This window comes from Sminthopsis crassicaudata, chromosome 2, assembly GCF_048593235.1.
Source record: "Sminthopsis crassicaudata isolate SCR6 chromosome 2, ASM4859323v1, whole genome shotgun sequence".
NCBI classification, from domain to species: Eukaryota; Metazoa; Chordata; class Mammalia; order Dasyuromorphia; family Dasyuridae; genus Sminthopsis; species Sminthopsis crassicaudata.
In genome coordinates this window covers 683,541,547-683,562,667 of record NC_133618.1, presented here as the reverse complement: position 1 = coordinate 683,562,667, position 21,121 = coordinate 683,541,547, and the positions used below count along the sequence as shown (strand labels likewise).

Sequence of the window (21,121 nt, the reverse complement as noted above, 5' to 3'; positions counted from 1 at the left end):
AAAAAAAAAAAAACTGATTTAATAGCATATACAATGTTGTAGATTTAAAACATAAAAGAAAATTGCCAAATCAATTCCATTCAGTGCACTTCTGAATTATCTTACATTGAAAAAGTAAATCATCCATCACTCAATTTGACATTCTAGACCTATTGCTCAGAGTGGGAGAGAGTAATTCTGATCAATTCCCTTTTATTCTTACATTGCTCATTATCCCTTTAATGCTAAATTTTAGAGGTATTTTACTTAAGATCTAATTTGCTTGTAGAAGTTCCAAGATCACAAACACAATGGGAGAATTCAGTACAATCTAATCTGGGTTTGCATTTACAAATAGTAGCATCCCAAGAGCATTTTCCCAAGAGCCTTTTACTTTGTATAAGTTTGATGCTGCAGTTTTTAGCATAGCAGTCTTTCTGCTCAGAAGGAGGAAAGGATAAGTGGGGGGGGGGAAGGAGACATTGGAGGCATTGTGGAGTAGGAGCTCCTCAGAGGGGACCAGCCTGGTGGGTGGTGGCCCAAGGCCCAGGGGCATTGTGAGTACTGTTGTGGAATTTGGAAGTTTGGGAGGAGTTCAGGGAATCTTTGTCTGATGTGGGGAGTTGAGGGAGTTATTATTGATGTTGGAGAGGCAGTGAGTCCTTAAGTCCTGGTCCTGGTTGTGATCAGAAGAGCTCAACCTTTCTGGAAGATGGATAGGATGGAGCTCTTGGGACTGGGAAGACTGCCACACGGATTGGCAGGAAAAAGGAAGTCTTTCAGCTCAGATCACTCTCTGAGCTGAGATCTGTCTCTTTCCTCTAGCTCAGCTCTCCATTTTTTCCCTTGGAGCTACTAAGACTTGGCCTTCTGTAAGCCACAATTGTGTTTGCAGGTCCCACATAGGTCTAAGCCGACATTCCCCATATTTCCTAGCTTCTGTTGGCTTCCCAGGCCAGTGGGTCTCATTCTGCTCTTCTGATCTCATGGTGAGTGTCCTCTAAGTCTATCAGGAGCATCCCCTTCTCCCAAACCTTCCTGGTGATTGAGCTCCCCATCCCTAAACCTTTTCCAGGCTCCACCACTTCCCAAACTCCCAAACAGGGGTCTCAGCCCCACTATGTCTCTGTAGAATTGCCTTTTGCCCATGGAAATCACCCTCCCTTTCTAGGATGGTTCTCTCTAGCTGTCTTCATTGGACCAAGGCCTAGCCCAAGCATATATTGGGTCAAAGGTAGACACCAAATTTGGAGGGAAAATAAAATGGTTTTATTATGAGGGTCCCAACAGCAGTCAGCCAGAGTGTAATGAGCACAAAGGCAGTCAGCCTATGCAGAGGGGAAGATGGGCTTTTCTATGAAGAGGTAAAGGAGGGAGGGCCTCTCTAGGAAGCTCCAGACCTTTCTCTCAGTTATCAGAAAGACACAGAATTGAAACCTTTGGTTAGCTGTGACCACTTGTAAGAGCTTTGGCTGTTGCTTCCTTTATGGACCAGGAAGGGTGGAGAAAGCAGAATCCTGAGATAGACCAGAACCAGAAGGAGGAACTTGACAAAATGGAGACATTTTGGTTACCTTACTACCTCCACAGGGAGCCTGGAGCCAGAAGGAATGGGCCCTGGGAGCCTGAGACCTCCTCCTCAGGTGAGTGCAGTTCATCCACAGCCCTGACCAAGATCAGCGATCACAACCATTTCCAAGGACAGAAAAGGTGTGTGTGAAGCTGGCAATGCCTCATGTATGGATTGTTATTTTGCAAAAGTGGGCCTTAGGTGTCACATGGTACTAACCACATTTCTCTGCTCTCTTGTCTTAAATGGATTCACTGGGCCCTTGGTCTCTTCAGCAGTAAGACCTCCTCTTCCCCCCAGCCTAAAAACTAAAATGTTTTAAAATGACATCTTATTACAACCAACAGATAAAGATGACTCCAACCTCATTATTCTTTATTATCTAAGGGTCATATCTTTGTTCTCTGAATGGTTCACACACACACACACACACACACACACACACACACACACACACAAAACCTTCTTCCCTCAGATATGGATATATATACTCAAACATGTCCTTTTCATTGTGTCATCTCCTCAGCATTGAGAACACAAGTAAAAGAATCCATTACACACAATGTACCATAAATCTGAGGGGAAAAAAACAACCAATGTTCCTCAATCTGTACCAGTCTTCAGCCTTTAAGTGATAGGCAGTCTCTCCTTACCTGAAATAACATTTCCCAGCCTTCCTTTCTCTCCACCCACCTTAGAGTATTCCTCTTCCAGTCTCTCCTGAAGATCCGTCTATAACAGAACCCCTCCCTGCTTTATTCTAATTCCTTCTGTGACACCCAATAGGGATCAGAGGGGAAACTGGCCACCTCACAATTGAATAAAATTGAGTTTGTCTTTTTATTTTGAGTCCCTGAGACTGATTTATCCTGGATTACTTTTTTGTATTTCTCTTCACTTGTGCTGGAACTTCTAAGGTTTTCTCCATTTATGGTCTATTAGGAGTGTTTAGAAGGACTTTCCATAAAAGTTCTTTTTTCCCCTTGTAGCATCATATTCAGTTTTATTTCATGAATTACTCTTGGCCATAAGATCACATCCTTTGCCTTCTGGCCTGACCTATTCAAAGTTCTCTGTTCCTTAAAAGTTGTTCACTTGTATCTGATCCCGAGGGTGCTCGAATTGTCCTGGACTGTAAGGCTGCTTGCCAGATTTTTCTCATTGACTTGCAATCTCATTGATTTTGGCTATGGTGTTTCTGGGAGTTTTCATTCAGAGATCTTTTTCCAGAAGTGATCTATAGTTTGAGGTAGATACAGAGAATTCAGAGATTTTCTCCTGGCCATCAGGAGCTCCATTCTCATGAAAGCTTACAGGCTAGTCATGGGAGAGGCTAGCTGGGTGGGAGACCAAAGTGGGTTGCCATATTGGTGAACGCTGGCACTTTGCCATAGCTCCTGGACATGGGAAGGGATCAAGGACTTGGTCCTCTGTGATCTCTCAGGGAGCTGCTTTTATCTGGGAAAGGGATGTTATTTTCACTGTGTAAGGTTGTTATGGGAACTGGGCAAAGCACATTTGTGGGGCATACCTTAGGGCCCGACTCATCAGAGTGACCTGTTGTTTCTTTATTCCTACTTCTAAGTTTCTTGAAGTCTTATGTCTAGGCTGCTGTTTATTGGTATTCTGATAGTCTGGTGATAGCTGTATTACAACTTTTGCCTTGCTCTCTTTTCTGTGTGACTTGTTTCTGATGCCTTATATTCGCTCCCCTTTTTTAAGTCTCCTGCATCGGATTTAGTATTTGCCATTGCCTTGTGGCTTCCATTTGATTTGTATAGACCAAAGAGAGTTGGTTGTGTGGGCAAGAGTTTATGACTCTTGATTCTTTCTGTCACTGCCTTCATTTCTTTTCCATTGAGTTTCCCCTAGAGGATCTCATTCATTAGTGCATCTATCTCTTGCTCTTCCTTTTCCCAGAATCCTGCTTGGGTTTGTGCCCAAAGGCCCCCAGCTGAGGCAGAACTTGGAGACAGGGGGCACTCTTTGGCCTGGCTCTCCTGAGTGTCTTAGATGAGGATATTGCTTATTTTAGGGAGGGTCGGTTTTGCTTGTCTGTCCAGCAGACTTCCTGGGCTCTACAGCACTCCTGGAGGGAAGGTCTGGGCTGGTCATGTTGCTGCTTTCTTGGGAGTACGGATTGTTTTACTACAGCACCTCAGGGACCAGAAAGGGGCCTGTGCTGAAAGTGGTCTGGTCGTGGGCCTCCTGCTGGGAGCTCTGTGAGTTTCTGACCTGGGTGTGAATCTCTGGAAAAGTAAATTACTGCTGGACTCTGGCCCTGCTGATCACCTAATAGGCTCTGCTGACTGGCTCAGAGTCACAATTAAAGGCTCTACCTTTATTCTGAGATACCCTCCCTAGTTATTCCATTACTGGCTGGGTTGGACATTGGAAGCCAGACTGGGTTTGCATCTCCCCCGGCTTGAGACATGGTCTGGATTCTGCAGGCTTATAAACTTCCTGGCTTCCTTCTCCAGGGTCTCCTCACCCAGGACTTCCTCTGCTTCACACAGATTCCCTTGGCCCTGGTTATGTGACCTGGTGACAAACCGTCCTGTTGCACTTTGCCAATGTGACTCCTGTAACCCTGTTACACGAGGTCTGGTTGTAGGGATGCTCCTTGCAAGGTATCTTCTTTAGAAGACTTTCCCCCAAGGCCTATAGCCCTCCCTTACCCCCCCCCCAAAGCCAAACTGGACAAAGGATTCTGATTTTTCTGAGTTTCCCCATCAAGATGCACTCCATCAATTCCATTGTTCAGATCTCTTAGGAGTCTGTGGATAGGACTTAACTGCATTGCTTCCCCCTTCACACACCGCCCCCCCCACCTTCTTGGATCAGCCACCCCAGAGGCATTTTTCTCATTTTCTTCAGTTTATAAAAGTGGAAAAACCTGAGACAACTGTTAAAGACTTTGCCCAGGGTCTCACAGCAATTAAATGCTTTGAGGCTGCCTGTGAACTCATTTCTTCCCCAAGATCACTGTTTTTTCAAAACTTCAATGACAACATTAGTGTAGCAATCAAGGGGCAGTATTGTCATTTTCTTATATTGACACAGCCTGGTCATGAGCAAGGATATTCTTCTAGTTTTTAGGTTGTCATACATTACTTTAAGGATGGCATTGCAATTGAATTTATACAACTCTTTTAATTCCCAGATATTGAATCCACATTTTATTTATTGGGAATGGGATTTTTTTCTCAACTATTCCTTCCTATACTTTGTTTCTATTTCCTAGAAATAATCTTAACTTAGGCAGATTCATTTTGTAACCTGCAACTTTGCATAAACTATTAGCTATTTCATTTGATGTCTCTGCTGATTCCTTGGGTTTTTCCAAGTAAAGCATCCTGTCATCAACAAACCGGGATAGTTTGAGCTCTTCTTTATTCCTTTCTTGCCTTTTTTTTGGTTGTTGCTATTGCTAGCATTACCAAAAGAATGGGGAGAATAACGAATTTTATTTTATTCCCATACTTACTGGAAAAGTTTCTAACATAATCCCAATTCATGTAACACTTTCAGTTGAAAATGGTCCCACTAGGCCTGTACTTCTAAATACATTTTTACCTCAAAAGATGGTGGACTTAGTCCAAAGAACTCCCTTTATCTATTGAAATGAGACTATGGTTTTAAATGTTTCTATTCAGAATATAATTAATTATGTTCATTGTTTTCCTAATTTGAACTATTCTTACATCCCTGGCACAAATGCCACTTGAGCATGATGAATGATTTCTTGGAATTCAGGATGATTATTTTGATAAGATTTTATTTTAAGTTTTGTGGGGGACAAGGACAACTAGGGGGCGCAGTGGATAGAGCACCAGCCCTGACTTCAGGAGGACCTGAGTTCAAATTTGGCCTCAGACACTTAACACTTCCTGGCTGTGTGACCCTGGGCAAGTCACTTAACCCCAGCCCCAGGGGGGGAAAAGTTTTGTAGTGGGGAGAGAATGTTCATTCGTTGTCTGGTAATTTACTTTCTGGGATTGGATTTTCCTTGGTTTCATTATTGAGTCTTGGTACACTGATAAAAGGATTCTAGTAGGATACTTTCTTATTTGGGGGAATTAGTAGTAAAGTATGGATTTTAACTACTCTTAATAAATTGTATAGAATTGTGCTGATTTCAATATGTCATGCTTTTGGTGGTTCATCTTAGCATTTTTTCATTTCGGTTTTCTTTAGCATAAATTTGCATAGCATGCTAACTGTCCATTTTATTTCTTCTAGTTTTCTTGTGATTTTGCCTTTGCTATTTGCTATTTTGTTGATTGGATTGTCTGCTCTTGTCTTTTTTTTTTTTTTTTTTTTATCAGGTTAGCTAATTAAGAGTTTTCTCACCTTTATTAGTCTTTTCAATGAAGCCAATTAACATTTTAATTTTTTTATTTCCAATTCATCTATTTCCCTTCTCATTTTAATGTTATGTCATTTATATTTATTTGAGGATTATTCATTTAATTTTCTCATTTTTTAGAATGCAGATTTAGTTGATTTTTTTTTCTTTTTCTAAGTTATGAGGTCTAGCTTAGCTGAATCAGAGAGATTTGGGGATATTGTTTCATCATTTTCTTTGTTGCAAAGTTATCATTTCTGAAATCTCTTCTGACAAAATCATTATTTAATATGTCACTGGTAAATCTCCACGTAGGATACAAATCTTTGCATCCTTTATTGGTTATCCCTGAATCAATCTCCATTCTCATTTCATTAGGAAATGAATGAATGTAGTGATTATTTTTTACATTTGTGTGCAGTATCTTTATTCCAGTGGTTAATTTTATAGATGTTTCATATATGGTTGTCCCATTATGTTTAAGACATAAGCCATATGTCTTTAACCTCTAGTTTCCTTAGACATTTGTTCACCTCTTCTGCTTTCATCTCATTCTACATTTCTTCATCCCCTTTTTTCTTTTACTTCTCTTGTAATTACCCTTCCTTGCTTGCCATTTAACTACTCCTGTTCATTGGTTTTTAGATTTCTTCCATTTTTCTTCCCTTTTCCCATAAGGATTTCTCTCTTCCTCACTCTCCCTCTTCCCTTTCTGTCTTGCCTAGATTCTCATTCTCCATAGCCCTTCTCTTCCTCTGGTCTCTCTTTTTCCTTTATACTTCTGAGAATCAAAACCAAGGTGACCCTTCTAAGCTCTGCCCCATAGGCCAGCCCTACAGAGTCCTCCTTTCCATGGTGTCATCCTTTTAGAATATTGTGTATCACTGCAGGGCCAGAGAGAACACTGCTCCATTGTGGGGAACATTGCCCCCTGATATTTACTGTCTTGTTTCCTCCTTTTATTTTTCTTCAGCATTCTCCTAGTGTAAATCTAGGAGAATTCCTATCTCTATGCTCTCCTGCTCCTCCCAGTGCTAGTTTTCCCCAGGAGTGACAGTTCCCCCAACCTCAACACAAGTAGCCTTTTAGGCACTAAACCCCCAAGCCTTGGGTTGAGGTTCCTTGTTTCCTAAGAATATTCTCCAATTCCCCAAAGTCTCGCCCCTTCCTCAATCTTTCCAGTTTCCTCCCTGCCTAGGTCACCCTGGACTCCATCTCAGCTCCAGTGCTCTGAAACCCATTCTTCCATCTCTTCCCCTTCTCTCCTTGGTTTTCACTGGTCTGAGATTATTCCAAAGTCAGGCCAAAGCCATGAGAAGGTCTTTCTCCTCAAAGCTTTCAGGACTTCGGGCTTCTGACTTGAATTGTTAAAGATGATTGCTACCAGCCTGGCAGTTTGTAGCCATGGGTTTGGCTTTGGGTTTCTAGGTTGGATTTGGTTTTTTGCTTGTGACATGGAGATTTTTTCCACTGAAATTTCATTTTCTCTCTTCAGAAATGACTCGTTCTCTTTGTCCGTTTCCTTCAAGATGGTGTCCACACTTTAAACCAGTTGTTTCCTTTGTGAGATTTGCCATCCTTAGCTTGTCTATATCCATGCTGTCTTTCCCTTTAGTACACTTGCCTTCAGATTTTTTTTTTTTGAATGTTAATTGTTGTTTACTTCATTTCTTCTGGGCTGTCCTTCACTTTTGTATATTTTTATTCCCTGTCTATTCTTTCTTTTGTTTCTTTGGGAAGAGTTACCATGGCAGAATCTCAGTTTTTTATTCTCTCATCTTGGCAATTAACAAAAGAAGATCAGAGGTCCAAAAACAATGCAAAGAGGTCTGGGTGGGAAGGAGGCATTGGATTTAGGGATTTTTGGAGAGCCCAGTCAGAAAAGTCCAAAAGGAGTAGAGCCAGGAGAATAATGATGAGACAGCTGGGCTTTCTCCTTAAGAAAAGGTTTGGAATGTATTAGCCCTCCTCATGTTGGTAAAGGGAGGCTGTGGGAGGCTTGTGAATGGAAGAGAGTTGCGATATCTTCTCTTGGGTGAGATCTTCAATCAGAGACAAATTGTCTATCAGGAAAATAACTGCCTGCTTTTACTGAGATCCTATCTTATGGATAAAGAAAGGATCAAAGGGCCCTAGAGAAAGGGAAAGATTCAGCAATCCATGGCAATCTCAAAAAGTGAAAAAAGCAATAACTTCCTCAGTTATTCAGAAGTGAACAAATACAGAAAAGTAAAGCTGAAATGTGGATTACACAAAGACCATGAGGAGATCAGGGTAGTAATTCCTAGTTAGAAATGAACAGGTCACAAGTTCACAAAGGCCATTCTCTTTGCCAAAACATTACTTAGGAGAAGAGGTTATAGAGAAAATGAAGAGATAAACTAAGAACCAACAGGGGGAAACATGAAATAAAACTGAAAGAGCAATAGGATTACTCTGGAAAAGAATTTGGAAGACTCTATTAAAGGGATATAGTGGATTATTTCATTGACAGCCTAAAAACATAAAGGAGTTTAGAAAACTGACCAGAGTTAGTTATAGTTAGCTAGACTATATATAACCATGTAGGGTTAGCGATAGTAAGGATAAAGTCAACATTAAATTGAAGGCACTATGAGGAGGGAGGGATAAAGTGCTCCATGGTGGGTTTTGTTCTAAAAAGTACTTAGCAGAAAGATGAGTACATCTTTGATAGTTGAAATACAAGGTTGGAGGTTTCTTAGGGCAGGAGGGGGATGTACCAGGGAAGAATTTGGGAGCTAGATGGAGGGATCAAAGAGGAGCCAGATGGGATGTTCTTGGCAGACTGGGTCCCAGACCTCAAACATGATAATCAGACTCTCAAAGATTGTTTACAGATGCCCAGAGGTTTAAGGGATAGATAATAGATGTAGAGGGCTGAAACTCTGAAGAGATGTACTTGAATCTAAGATAGCAGAGCACATAAGGCTAATTACCTATTTGATGTGAGATAATGGTTCTATATAGATATATATTTAGATGAGATGGTGATGTGATGGCTCTCCTCACCATTGGTGCTTGCTAAATGTGTGGTGGTGAGGTAATCATAGGCAAGGCTTGGGGGGCTGAGGGAGACAGGTCAGAGTTGCTCTGCCACAAGAAGAGGAGGAGAGAGACTTCAGGCTCTGGACTCCAGAGTCCAGGATTCATCTTTGGCAAGCCACATGGCAGCTTGCCTGACTCCTTCACTTCTCCCCCTAAAGACCAAGGACTTTGATTGATCCTGACGCTGACTGATCCTGAGACCCTGCAGAGAGCTAGCCCAGACTTTATAAATAGAGGTTGGGAGAGAGTTCCATTCCCCCAGTCACTATGGGGATAGCCTGGAACTTGGTTATGCCTGATAATAGCAGGTTGGTTTTTTCCTGACAAGGGAAGTGAGTAAGCTTAAAGTCCACATTAGACCATAAATAATGAATTTCAAAGAAGAAATCAAAATTATGGGAAATAGAATACCAATTTTGTGTATAGGATGGAGAATAAATATCAGAATATCTGATAAAGTGAAAGCCTCTCCTGATCTTTCTGTCCAGGGAGGACACCCCAAAATTTTATTGCAGCCTTAGCAATTTGCTCATGTATTGTCATGGTATAATTAATCTGTTCTGAATTCTCTCCATACCGACCTTCACCAGCTAAGTGCTCAAAAGTGAATTTTGTGTTAACTCCTATTTCCAAATAGCATCTGACTTGGATTTTATATAATTTGTGAAACTCCACAAAACAAATTTTGTCCAGGTTCTAGGCATGTCCTTGCTATGGATTTCCAATCATTCGGGGTTAGGACTTCATAAGACAAACCCCACATTGGGCGCCAATTTGTAATGTGCTGTCGTCTCCAGAAACTGCCGATCGCTCTCTGGTCTAGAGGAGAGACTTCTTCTTCCTCCGGAGAGCCGCCTTAAGTCTGGCCCAGACAAGACTCCCAATCTCTTGAGTGCCGCCTTCTTTTATCCTCCCTGGGATAACGCAAGGGCTTCTGGGAAAAATTACTAGGCTTTCATTAAAATAGAGCAAGGTCCCAATGAACCTTTTGCAGATTTTGGGGGACGTTTGCAAACTGCTGTCAAAAGAACTATTGGAGAAAATGCAGCTACAGAAATAATGACCAGACATCTGGCTAAGGAAAATGCCAATGAAATTTGTAAGAGAATTATATGAGGATTAGGCAAAGATGGATGATGAAAATGGAATAAAATGAAATAAAAAATTCAATTGCATTGGTCAAACATGTGTTTGACATGTAGCAAGTAGGAAATACAGATAACCCCTCCCAAGTTTCAGGGTATTCTCCATTCTGGCTACCTTCTCCTATATGGGGTCTATCTATTAGATTCTTAACTTATTTTCATGATTCTTGTTCTCCCAAGATTATAGATTTCTAGACATCTATTTGTAAAACATCTATGTCTCATAAAGAAAATGGCAATATTTTCCCCATAAATTGTTTTTTAATTATAGAAGGAAGCCTCTTTTCTAGTTATTCTTGTTTCTTGGTAATGAAATATAAAAAATAAGGAATATATGCTTTAAACAGATTAAAGTAATTACAAATCAAGGCATGAACTGTTTTGGCCGTACCAACATCATCCCCAGAGTGACTTCAGGGAAGCAACAAAACTTTTTCCCAAAAGTATGCTGTACTTGCCAACTTCTCACAAACTCTTTACAGAATTGTCTTTAGAATACATTTCTTAAATCACTTCTGCTGAGGAAAAAATGTCCCATCACCCTCTTGCTCTCCACAGATCCATCTATCTCACAAATAAAACATAAACTCTTCCTGATTCCACAAGAAAATGCATTCAATAATAAATTTCTCAGCTTTACTCCAACTGATGCTATAAAATGCTTTTCTCAAAATTCAATAAGACTCTTAATGATTGTGGTTGCAGGAGCCGACTCTGACCTTCAGAAATGGCATGAGCTTTAAGCAAATCCCTTTTCTGCTTGAGTTTTCTCCTGTAAATTGAGGAGGATTGGTTGGATTCTTGAATTTTAAAGTGACTCTCAGGTCTACACCTCATGACTTTTGGTGCTTTAGGTGTTGGTGACATTCAGGGATGTTGCTGTGGACTTTACCCAGGAGGAGTGGGGCCCCTTGGACCCTTCTCAGAGGGAGTTGTACAAGGAGGTCATGTTGGAGAATGCCCGGAACCTGCTTTTCTTGGGTAAGGACATTTCCTTAGGTAACTCTGAATCTGCAATCAAAGGGCATATCTTCATTTCCTATGGCACAGGTTTGGTGGGGAGTGTATCACTTAGAAAGGAGAGATTGCTAGCCTGCTGTATCCAAGCAACAGAGTCCTCCTTATGTCTTTGCCTTGTATGGTAAAAACCTGAGAGTGTCCTTGGTTGATTCTGAAGCTGTCTCTTACCAATTCTAAGTAGCTTCAAGTTAAAGATCAAACAAGTGTGGAAGCATCTCACACAAGGATCTAATCTGAGCTTATTTTGGCTGGCTTCTACCTGAACACAGACTGGTCTACCAAAGCTCTGAAAATACTCCTGCAGTTATTGCTGATAAATTGTTCCTCTTTGGCACAGGGCTAGGATTTGGAATGTTCTTCTTTTTAACTAGCATCACTTTGTAGCCCAAAGCCCATAGTTGTTTCTAGTACAGGAAACTTATCCTGACTCTTTCTTCCTGTTATCCTCAAATTATACAGCAGTGGTGGGAAAGGAATGGAAGGGAATCAACATTTCTTTTAAGATATTGTTTGCCAGGTGCTGTGCTTTAAGCTCTCTTTACAATCCATTAGCAACAATATTGTTGAGGAAAAACTTCCACAAACAAGTTTTTTTTGACTATTCTAAATACCTAAATTAATAAAAAAGCACAAATGAATGTTATTTGCATTCCAATAAAGCATGAGTAGAAATATGTATAGCATAATTCTACATCAGGCCCAATAACCCTTTTTACCCAGGTAAAACCCAGAAGTTTCTGACCTAATAGAATAATGGAACCTAATAGGATAACAAGTATGGGAAGGGGGAAGAGCATTTGACTTTTTCTCCAAAAAAAGTAATACTACAGGATGATGTGACAAACCCTATCATAGATTTCTTGCATTGCAAATACTAATGCATGACCATAGGCTCATATGCTTTAATTGAATGAGGTGAATCTCAAAATGAAGCAACTCTGGATCCTCTCCCCATTCCCTAAAGAGAACTAATTTTCAAGCTTCTCTCCTTCATCCCTCTTTGATTTCCATGCTCAGGGCTTCCAGTTTCCAGAGAAGATGTAATCTCTTATTTTAAGCAAAGGCAAGCACCCTGGGTGCTGGACCAAGAAGGCCTGAGGAGCTGCTCTCCAGGTGAGTGAAGTGAAAGCAGGGATATGAGAATTGTGATTTAAGAGGCTTCTAGGAGTTACCATGAAATAAATGCTGGGTTTGAGGGAGAAAGGCCAGTCTTGGAATTCTTTTTCAGATACTTTTTAGGCTGATCTCTTTTTCAGGTACTCTGGGGCCAGTCACTGAATCTCTGTCTCCTATATGCAAAATGATTGGGTTGCACTCATGTTACCATGTTACCATATTAATTCCTTTGAGAAACTGTCAGGTGGAAGAAAAAAAAAACGTAAACAGAGGATAAGTTCAAATTGAAAATCAACCTTGTCATTTCAATGGATGACCTTTTAAGGCCTGTTTTGGGGTCTCTTATTACGATTTCATGATGGCCTCTACTGTGCTTTCCTAGTGACCATTGTTTTCCAATAGGCTGCCAGTACTGCAGCAAGAATGCAGACCCAGATAATATATTTTTAAAACATTTCTTCTATTTGAAAAAAGAGTAAGAAAAAAAAAAGAACAAATAGAAAAGGAATATAGAACAAAATAAAATAAAACAAAAAGAGATGAAGAAATCAAAACATCTATCAACAAATTACTAGATCAAGAAAGTATCTAAGTAGAATTATATTCATGATCATTTTTTTCTTTGCTTTCTTGTAAAGTAAATTATCTGGTTCTCTACTGTGCACCTTATTTATTTTTTCCCCTTTTCTTCCTCCCCCATCCTTGAACAAGCTACAGTAAGAGATTATAATTATGTATACTTATGTAGGTATACTTATTAGATATCACATACTACACACACACACACAACACCTACACATACACACAACATGCCATATCTTGTCCTTGTGCCTCTTGATTGAATCTTATCCTATTTCTTGACTTTCTAATTCAATTCAAGCATTCTCTTGTATTCTTAAGCTCACAATTGCATGCAATCATGTGCTCTGCAGGTAGCTTAGCTTGAGTACAAATGCAGTCATTTCTGAATATGCTAGGCATTTGAGAACTATGAACCCTCCTCCCCCTTCTAATACTTCTGTGTCTATTCTTTCTCTGCACTTCATTTGTATAATGTGATTACTATTTTTACCTTAACTCTGCCAATCTTTCTTTGAGCTATCCTATTGTTGATATGAATCTTAAACATAAAGAAAGAAAACAAATGAGTTGTCCATGTTTAAACAATTTGTCCATGTTGAGTTCCTTAATATTGATCTTTGATATTGGCTCTTAGGGATTAAATTTTCTGCTAAGTTCAGGTTTGGTTGAAAGAAAGTCCTGAAAATTTGCAAGTTTGCTGAATGTTTATTTTTTCTCATTCAAAATTACACATACTTTTGCTGGATATGCTAGTTTTGGCTGCAGGCTGAGTTCTTTTGGTTGTTTTGATTGATTGTTTTTCTTATAAGATGTTTCAAATACTGTTCTGTTTTCTCATTCTTTATAATCTGTTTTGTTATTTCTTGGTCTCATACCTTCACTGGCTTCCCCTTATCCAATATGAATTTTCAAAGAATTCTTTTCATCTTTCTTAATAGGTTAAGTTTTTGTTCATAATCTTGTTTTTCTTGAATAGTTCTAATTTTTTTTTTAATTTTCCTCAGTGTCTCTCCTTTGATTTTAAATTTGTTTCAATGGTGGGGTGCTTTCTTCTTTGCAGGAGTTTTTGTTGTTGTTGTTGTTGTTTTGTTTTTTAAATAAGAAATATTAGTGTAAGCATTTCTAATCATGGAGTGGAAGGATGGTGCCTCAAGCTTTAGCCCTTGCCTCTGAGCAGGAATCCCAAACCAAGAGCACCACTCTCCTGCAAGTGCCTGCAGCCAGCAAAGTCTCTATCTCACTGCCTCTGCACTCATCTTGTTAAGACTGGAAAAGGGACCCCAAAAGCTAGAAGTTACAGACTGGTGTCATGAGGAATAGCAAAAAATTTGCAGACTTGAACCCATTTCCTGGTTAAGGGGCAATTGTAATTGTAAATTAAATTTATAATTGTAATTTGTAATTATTGATTACAAACTGACTAAATTCCAAGAGAATTTAGCAAAGAAATGGGAACTAGGAGACACATTTATTTAGTTCTTCATGGTATAGAAATGCTGATTTTATGGTCCACAGTGAGGACCCAGGGGTGATGTTAGCAATTTGATTCTCACTGACCAATAAATCATCTATCCAGTGCAGCAAGGAACTGAGGAGTGGGCTATGCAGAATTGGACAGAATGTTATTCTTAGATTGTGTGAGGGGATTCTCTGAGGCTAACTCCAAAACCAAAAGATTTAGAATCACTGACTTATTGTTAGAACAGAAGCCCTCTAAGATCAGGAGGCCTCAACAGCATTGCTATCTTCCCTAGAAACTATAATACATCAAGCTGGTGCTGGTTCCTTCTGGCCTGCGCCTGGTCTTGGCAGCACAGCTGGGCCTGGTATTCCTAATATGTGCAGCTTCCCTTGGTCTTTTCAGACTCAGATCCCTGCTCCACAAACAGTCCAGGAGGCAAAAGTCTGGGTGGTTCCTGCTGAGGCTGCAGCTATCCCTAGCTAGCTTGAGGGGTCCCCACTGGGTGTTTCTGCAGAGGTAGTGCTCTTCACAGTATCGGGTCTTTCTTCAGATCTCCGATTGGATCAGAAAAATCCCTGTTCTGTCCTATATCTTCTTGATTTTTTACTAGTTCAAATTGGTTCTATTTATGGGAGAAATTGGGAAAACTTGAAATTTTCCAACCTACTCCACCATCTTCCCAGAATCCTCTCCCCAGATAATATCTTGATCTGGAGATTGAAAGTGATCACTAGCAAGTGTAGACAGTGAAAGGAAAGGGGAAAAAATGAGAATGGAACTAATTTGTTTAATTCGGTAGGCAGAGGTACCAATTGTCAGGGTATGAATCCAGTCTCAGGGGCTAGAATTTAGCTTAAGTCCCTCAATCCCTCTGAGCTGATGGCCTGAATTGTGCAAGTAGTAAGAATGAAGGTATTCTGTGTTGTCACAGGTTTACTGTGAGGATCCAATATATTTGTGCTTGAGGCACATTAGGAATTAAATCATTCTTGGGATTTGAGCTAATGGTTTTTGTTTGTTTTTTGCTGAAGCAATTGGGGTTAAGTGACTTGCCCAGGATCACTTAAGTATTTAAGTGTCTGAGATTTGAACTCAGGTCCTCCTGAATTCAGGGCTGGAGCTCTATCCACTGCATCACCTAGCTGCTCCAAGCTAATGGGATTTTAAAGGGATTGATTCTGCTCATTTAAAATTTTTCTCAAGGAAAGAGGAAAATCAAATTGTTAGTCTCAAAAATGAAAAGGGAGAACTTTCCACCAATGAAGAGGAAATTAGAGTTACTTTGCCCAACTTTATGCCAATAAATCTGACAACCTCAGTGAAATGGAAGAATATCTACAAAAATATAGATTGCCCAAATTAATAGAAGAGGAAATAAATTACTTAAACAGTCCCATTTTAGAAAAAAGAAATAGAACAAGCTATAAGTCAACTCCCGAAGAAAAAATCCCCAGGACCAGATGGATTTATATGTGAATTCTAAGAGTTTTCTCTTTGCTTGGGAAATAGAAAATAACTGAATTTCTATTCTATTGATGGAGGGAAAGGGATATAAATGTGTATGTGTGTGTTTTATTGTTTGTTGGTTTTTTTTTTTTTTTTTTTTTTTATCTTTCAGAGCAAGAGATCAGACTTGAAATGAAGAAAAATACTCACAAGCAAAGATTCATGAGTGCCTGTGATTTCACTTGGAGAGAAATCTATGCCATGCATGAGAAAGTACACACTGGAAAAAAACCTTATGAATGTAACCAATGTGGAAAGAGTTTTAAAAAAAGACAATATCTAATTCGACATCAGAGAATCCACACTGCAGAGAAACCTTATGAATATAAACAATGTGGAAAGTGTTTTAGGGAAAGTGGAACTCTGACTAAACATCAGAGAATCCACACTGGAGAGAAACCTTATAAATGTAACCAGTGTGGAAAGGGTTTTACCAATAAGACAAGTCTTACCGAACATCATAGAATCCACACTGGTGAAAAACCTTATGAATGTAACCAATGTGGAAAGTGTTTTAGGAAAAGGGGAGCTCTGACTAAACATCAGAGAATCCATACTGGAGAGAAACCTTATAAATGTAACCAATGTGGAAAAGATTTTAAAAAAAGACAATATCTAATTCGACATCAGAGAATCGACACTGGGGAGAAACCTTATGAATGTAACCAGTATGGAAAAACTTTTCACAATAAGGGACATCTTACTGAACATTATCAGTGTGGAAAGACTTTTAGTGATAAGGGGGTTCTAACAGTACCTCAGGAAATCCACACTAAAGACAAAACTTATGAATGTAACCAGTATGGAAAGGCTTTCAGGTATAAGACTATACATCAGAGAATCCACACTGGAGAGAAACCTTATGAATTGTAACCAGTGTGGAAAGGCTTTTAGGTATAAGAGAAGTCTTACTGGACATCAGACAGTTCACACTGGCAAGAATCCTTATGAATGTAACCATTGTGGAAAAGCTTTTACAGGAAGGTATGCTCTTACTGTACATCAGAGAATCCACACTGGAGAGAAACCTTATGAATGTAACCAATGTGGAAAAGCTTTTAGAAGAAAGGGAACTCTTACTGAACATCAGAGAATCCATACTGGTGAAAAGCCTTATGAATGTAGCCAGTGTGGAAAGGCTTTTAGAATAAAAGGAACTCTTACTGTACACCAGAGAATCCACACTGGAGAGAAACCTTATGAATGTAACCAGTGTAGAAAGGGTTTTAGCAATAAGAGAAGTTTTATTGGGCATCAGGGAATTCACACTGAGAGAGAAACCTTATGAATGTAATGAATATGGAAAGGGTTTTATATAAAAATCAAATGGGTTCTTGCCAGTTCTATGAGGAAATGTAAAAGCATTAAAATAAGGAGGGAACTGGATTTGGCAGAGAACATGGGTAGTGCTACTGCCTTCCATAATTAGCCTTCTCTAGGTATAATTCCATAGTGATGATGAGGTAGAGAAAATAAAGGATGATGAGTGATAGTAGATAGCTTCAGAGGCATATTGGATCCTCCTTTCCTACCTGGTCATCCACTTGAAAGGCAATAGGGTAAGTGGAAACATCCCTAGACTGGAACTCGGAGGACAAGAGTTGAAATTCTAAGTTCTATTGTCCCTCTGTGGCCTCAAAAAAGTAATTTAGCTTCCCGGGTCTCGCTGAGTTTAAATTAGGGTTAGAGTCTCTTCCACCTCTGAACCCTTTGAGAAGTCAAAGAGCAGCGTGAAGGTGAACCCTACTCATTGCTGCTTGTTGCTAGATCCTCAGCTTCAGAATAGGGCTCATAACTCAGACTTCACTAAACTTTCTGGGTATGATTGGCAGTTTGGAGAGGCAGCAAGGTATGAGAAATTCTAAATCTATATCCTGTTGAGTCAGGAAACTTGCACATCATTCCTAAATACACTCCTGTGCAACTAATGAAATAGGTTTCTTGCCATATTTGTTCAAGCAGAAAATTTGTTATTAAGATGCTTTTAAGAAAGATAACCACTCTGAAGTTTCAGCTTTCCTCCATCAAATGGGCAGAGACGACTCCCAGGGCTAGCCATAGTGTTGGGGAGTATAGAATTGGAGGTAGAGCAATGCAATGTGTATGTAGCTAAAAAGTGATCCAGCTCTTCTGAAAGCCATTTGGTATTATTAAAAGGTGATCAAGTACCCATACTTTATGACCCAGAGATCCAATTATAAGGTATCATGTGTAAGGAAGTAAGGTTAAAAAAAAAAGGTTCTAGCTACACTAAAATATCCATTGTAATGTTTTGGTTTGGGGGTGGATTGGTAGCAAATATATATATAGGTGCAAAATAGAAAATAGTAGCTCTTCAGTTGAAGAAAATCTTAAATTTTCATTCACAAACATACTGGAATATTGTGCCATAAGAAATACTGGTTAGAATTTGGAGAAGCATGGGGATTTGTAAATGAAAGGAGATAGATGGAAGTAAGAAAATCTATATACATTGTGACTCTCAAACACAGCCTGATCAGTGATCTCTTCAATTTGAAATTCCTTCCAGCAATGTAGATGCCTGTCTGTCTGTCTATTCTATGGGGCTCTTGCCTGAGTCTCACCTAATTTCACCACAGAGGATCCATCTCATATGAAGGAGTCCTTCTCTACTTTCTCTTATCAGTGCTCTCCCTTATGTTGATGCTGGTTCATCTCTTTCCGTCCTACAGTTCTTTAATGAGAAGTATGAACAGTGTAAATTATCCAAAGAGAATCTTCTGAAAATGCATTGATCAGCAGACCTCTGACATCCTTGATAAATGGAGGGAAGCAGCCACCAGAAATGAATGAACGTGTGTTAGAAATGAGAGCTTCTACAGTTTATTACTGAGGGACCTGAAATATTGTGGAATCCCCTGAGATGTGAAAATGTGTGCCATCCTAAATCCCAATTCCATTATAACAAGACTATCACTGGAACATTTAGGTTCCATTCAGCAACCTCCTCCAGTTCCTCTCCAAACCAATGGGGTCCAAAGTTCTCTGGGGCAGGGGTGATGATCTCACCCTTCTGAAACTTCTTTCTCATGAGGTGGGCATAGCATTGAGTCACCTATAGGGTCCCATTCTTTTATGGAGGGGGTGGTCAAGCTCAAGCTAATTAAAGCATCCAAAGGTTGATTCAGCTCCTTGAACTGGCTGGAGTCAGTGTAACTGAACAAAATCTAGACTAAAAATCAAATCAAATAGATGTTGGAATAATGTGGGACGGAAAGGCAAGCCCATACAACTATAAGGTGTAGAGAGATATAACCAAGATTGGTCAGTGTCTTTTCATGGAAAGAAATAATACAGTTGTCTCACAGGACACAGAATACAAGCAAATGGTAAGATGTTTCAATTTTAATTTCAATAAATAATAAAATAAGTTATTACAATCATGTTAATCGTTCTTACGTTATTTTGCAAATTTTTAAGGACTTTAGTGCATACAGGCATAAACATCTAGTAACAGACATGATTAGGACAAATACTCATTAACCAAATTATTTAGGATGTAATGACTGTGGATGGCCAGGAGTCCATTAAAATAACTTGGCTCACTAATTTCCCTTCCAATAAACGATAGCAGAGACAGACCTGTTTAATTCATTGATAAAGATCCTAGTGACTAAAGCAAAATTAAAACTATAAAAACAAATGCTATATGAATGTTAACTGCCTTTTGGATAAAATTGCTTCATATTTGTTAACTATGGGTTTTTATATCTGACCGTTCACATTCCGCCCATTGGGGGGGCGGAACAGACAATGGGCCGGGGGCGGGGTCTGCAGCCTTGGCTCTGCTGGGGAGTCGTGAAGGCTCCATCCTCCTGGGGGATGGACAGGGCGGGGCTCTGAGGACCAGGAACCCCCTCCCACCGGGGGTGGGCTGCAAGCCGGAAGTCTCAGAGATGCGACCTGGCTGCCTACTCTGAGAGCGACCTGGCTGCCTACCCTGAGAGCGTCCTTCCTTCGGGGAGCTCGATCGCTTTGACTTCTGAAGCCAGAACCGTGCGTGCAGCTCCCGGGTAGGTCGGAGCCCGCGCCCCCCACCCTGGCTGCTTCCGCGCGCTGCCCCGGGCCTGGGTCTCCTCCCCCTCCTCTGATCTCTGGCAGGGTATCTTTCAGCTCTACCAGAAGCTCCCCTTAAGCCTCGCTGCGGGATATGCGCCCCAACTCGCGGCTTCCCCTGCTCAGATTTCCCTCCCAGACCTCAGACTTTATCCCTCGGAATCCGGGAGCCCTGATCTCAGCCTTCTGAGCAGGACCCGGGGGTCTTGTCTCCCTGGCCCACCTCTTGCTGAGAGATTCAGATCCTCCTTCAGAGCCAACGCTTTAAGGATCCCGCCTCCCCACCGCCGGGAGCCCACCTTGGCCCCGGGGCCGACGCTCCCCGTGGCTCTTGGTCCCAGGCTTGCGGCCCCTGGCTGCACTTGCCCTTTAGGGCTCCCAGCCCAGGCTCCCCCCGAGCGGCCCCGCAGTGCTCCCCAGCTCCCAGGGGCCCCCGGGGACTTCCTGCCTCCCCAGGCTCAGCTGGCCCCCTCCAGCGGCCCTGACGTCCCTGCCGGGACACCGCCCCCCGCTCCCCTGGCCCCCGAGCCCAGTCCCAGCCTGCATTTTGTCTGGACTCTCTGGGAGGCTCCTGCTGCTCTCCCGGCTCTGACAAGCCAAGAATTCTAGCCTTGGGGGCGGTGACCTCCATCCTTCAGCCCTGGGTAGCTGCTCCCTTGGGGGACCAGAAAGGCTGGGCGCAGGGCCGGGAGGGCCGAGACCGGGGCCCGTGGGGGGGCCGGTACAGCGCGAGTCACCTCGGTTACTTTTCTGTGCCACAGGGAGCCTGGAGCCGGCGGGGATGGGCCCCGGGAGCCTGGCGCCTGCTCAGGTGAGTGCCCTCCACGCACAGCTGCCCCGGCAGCAGTCACGGGTGTCCGGAGACACGAGAGGGTGACGCTGGCGCTGCCGCACTTGTGGGTTGTGTCTTTACCAAAGTCAGTCTCAGCCCCAGCACAGTAGGAACCACACTGCCGCCCTGCCGCCCTCCTCCTCCTCCTCCTCCTCCTCCTCCTGCTCCCCCTCCTCCTCCTCTTCCTGCTCCTCCTCCTCCTCCTCCCCCTCACCCACCTAGCCACAGTGTGTCCTCCCTGTGTTTTAAGTTCCTTGTCTTTCCAAATGACTGACAGGGACGACCTCCTCACTTGTCATTCTTTGTTCCCCAGGGGTCGTGTCTGTGCTGTCTGAATGGCTGCCTGGCATGGGAAGCACACGCACCACACACACACACACACACGCACACACGCACACACCACACACACACACACACG

At 41.5% G+C, this 21,121-nt stretch overlaps 2 protein-coding genes and 1 long non-coding RNA gene across 3 annotated transcripts in view; all 3 read left to right on the top strand.

Annotated features, from left to right (window-relative positions):
* The window catches only part of LOC141559139 (KRAB domain-containing protein 5-like), a 129,243-nt gene extending 118,101 nt beyond the window's left edge, over positions 1-11,142 (top strand). The window contains exon 5 of the mRNA XM_074297268.1: positions 10,963-11,142. Coding sequence (XP_074153369.1) covers positions 10,963-11,093 — 131 coding nt within the window. The 3' untranslated portion in view covers positions 11,094-11,142. The remainder of the gene's footprint in view (positions 1-10,962) is intronic.
* A 4,771-nt stretch (positions 11,143-15,913) lies between these two features.
* On the top strand, positions 15,914-19,321 carry LOC141559142 (uncharacterized). Its single transcript, XM_074297276.1, is given in 2 exon segments — positions 15,914-16,661; positions 16,663-19,321. Coding segments are annotated over 2 exon segments (1,155 nt in total). The 5' UTR covers positions 15,914-15,926; the 3' UTR covers positions 17,083-19,321.
* Positions 19,322-19,710: 389 nt separating this feature from the next.
* On the top strand, positions 19,711-21,120 carry LOC141559146 (uncharacterized). The gene is made up of 3 exons (XR_012487234.1): positions 19,711-19,828; positions 20,633-20,682; positions 21,017-21,120. It is a non-coding gene; the product is annotated as an uncharacterized LOC141559146 (long non-coding RNA).
* The last annotated feature ends 1 nt before the right edge of the window (position 21,121 follows it).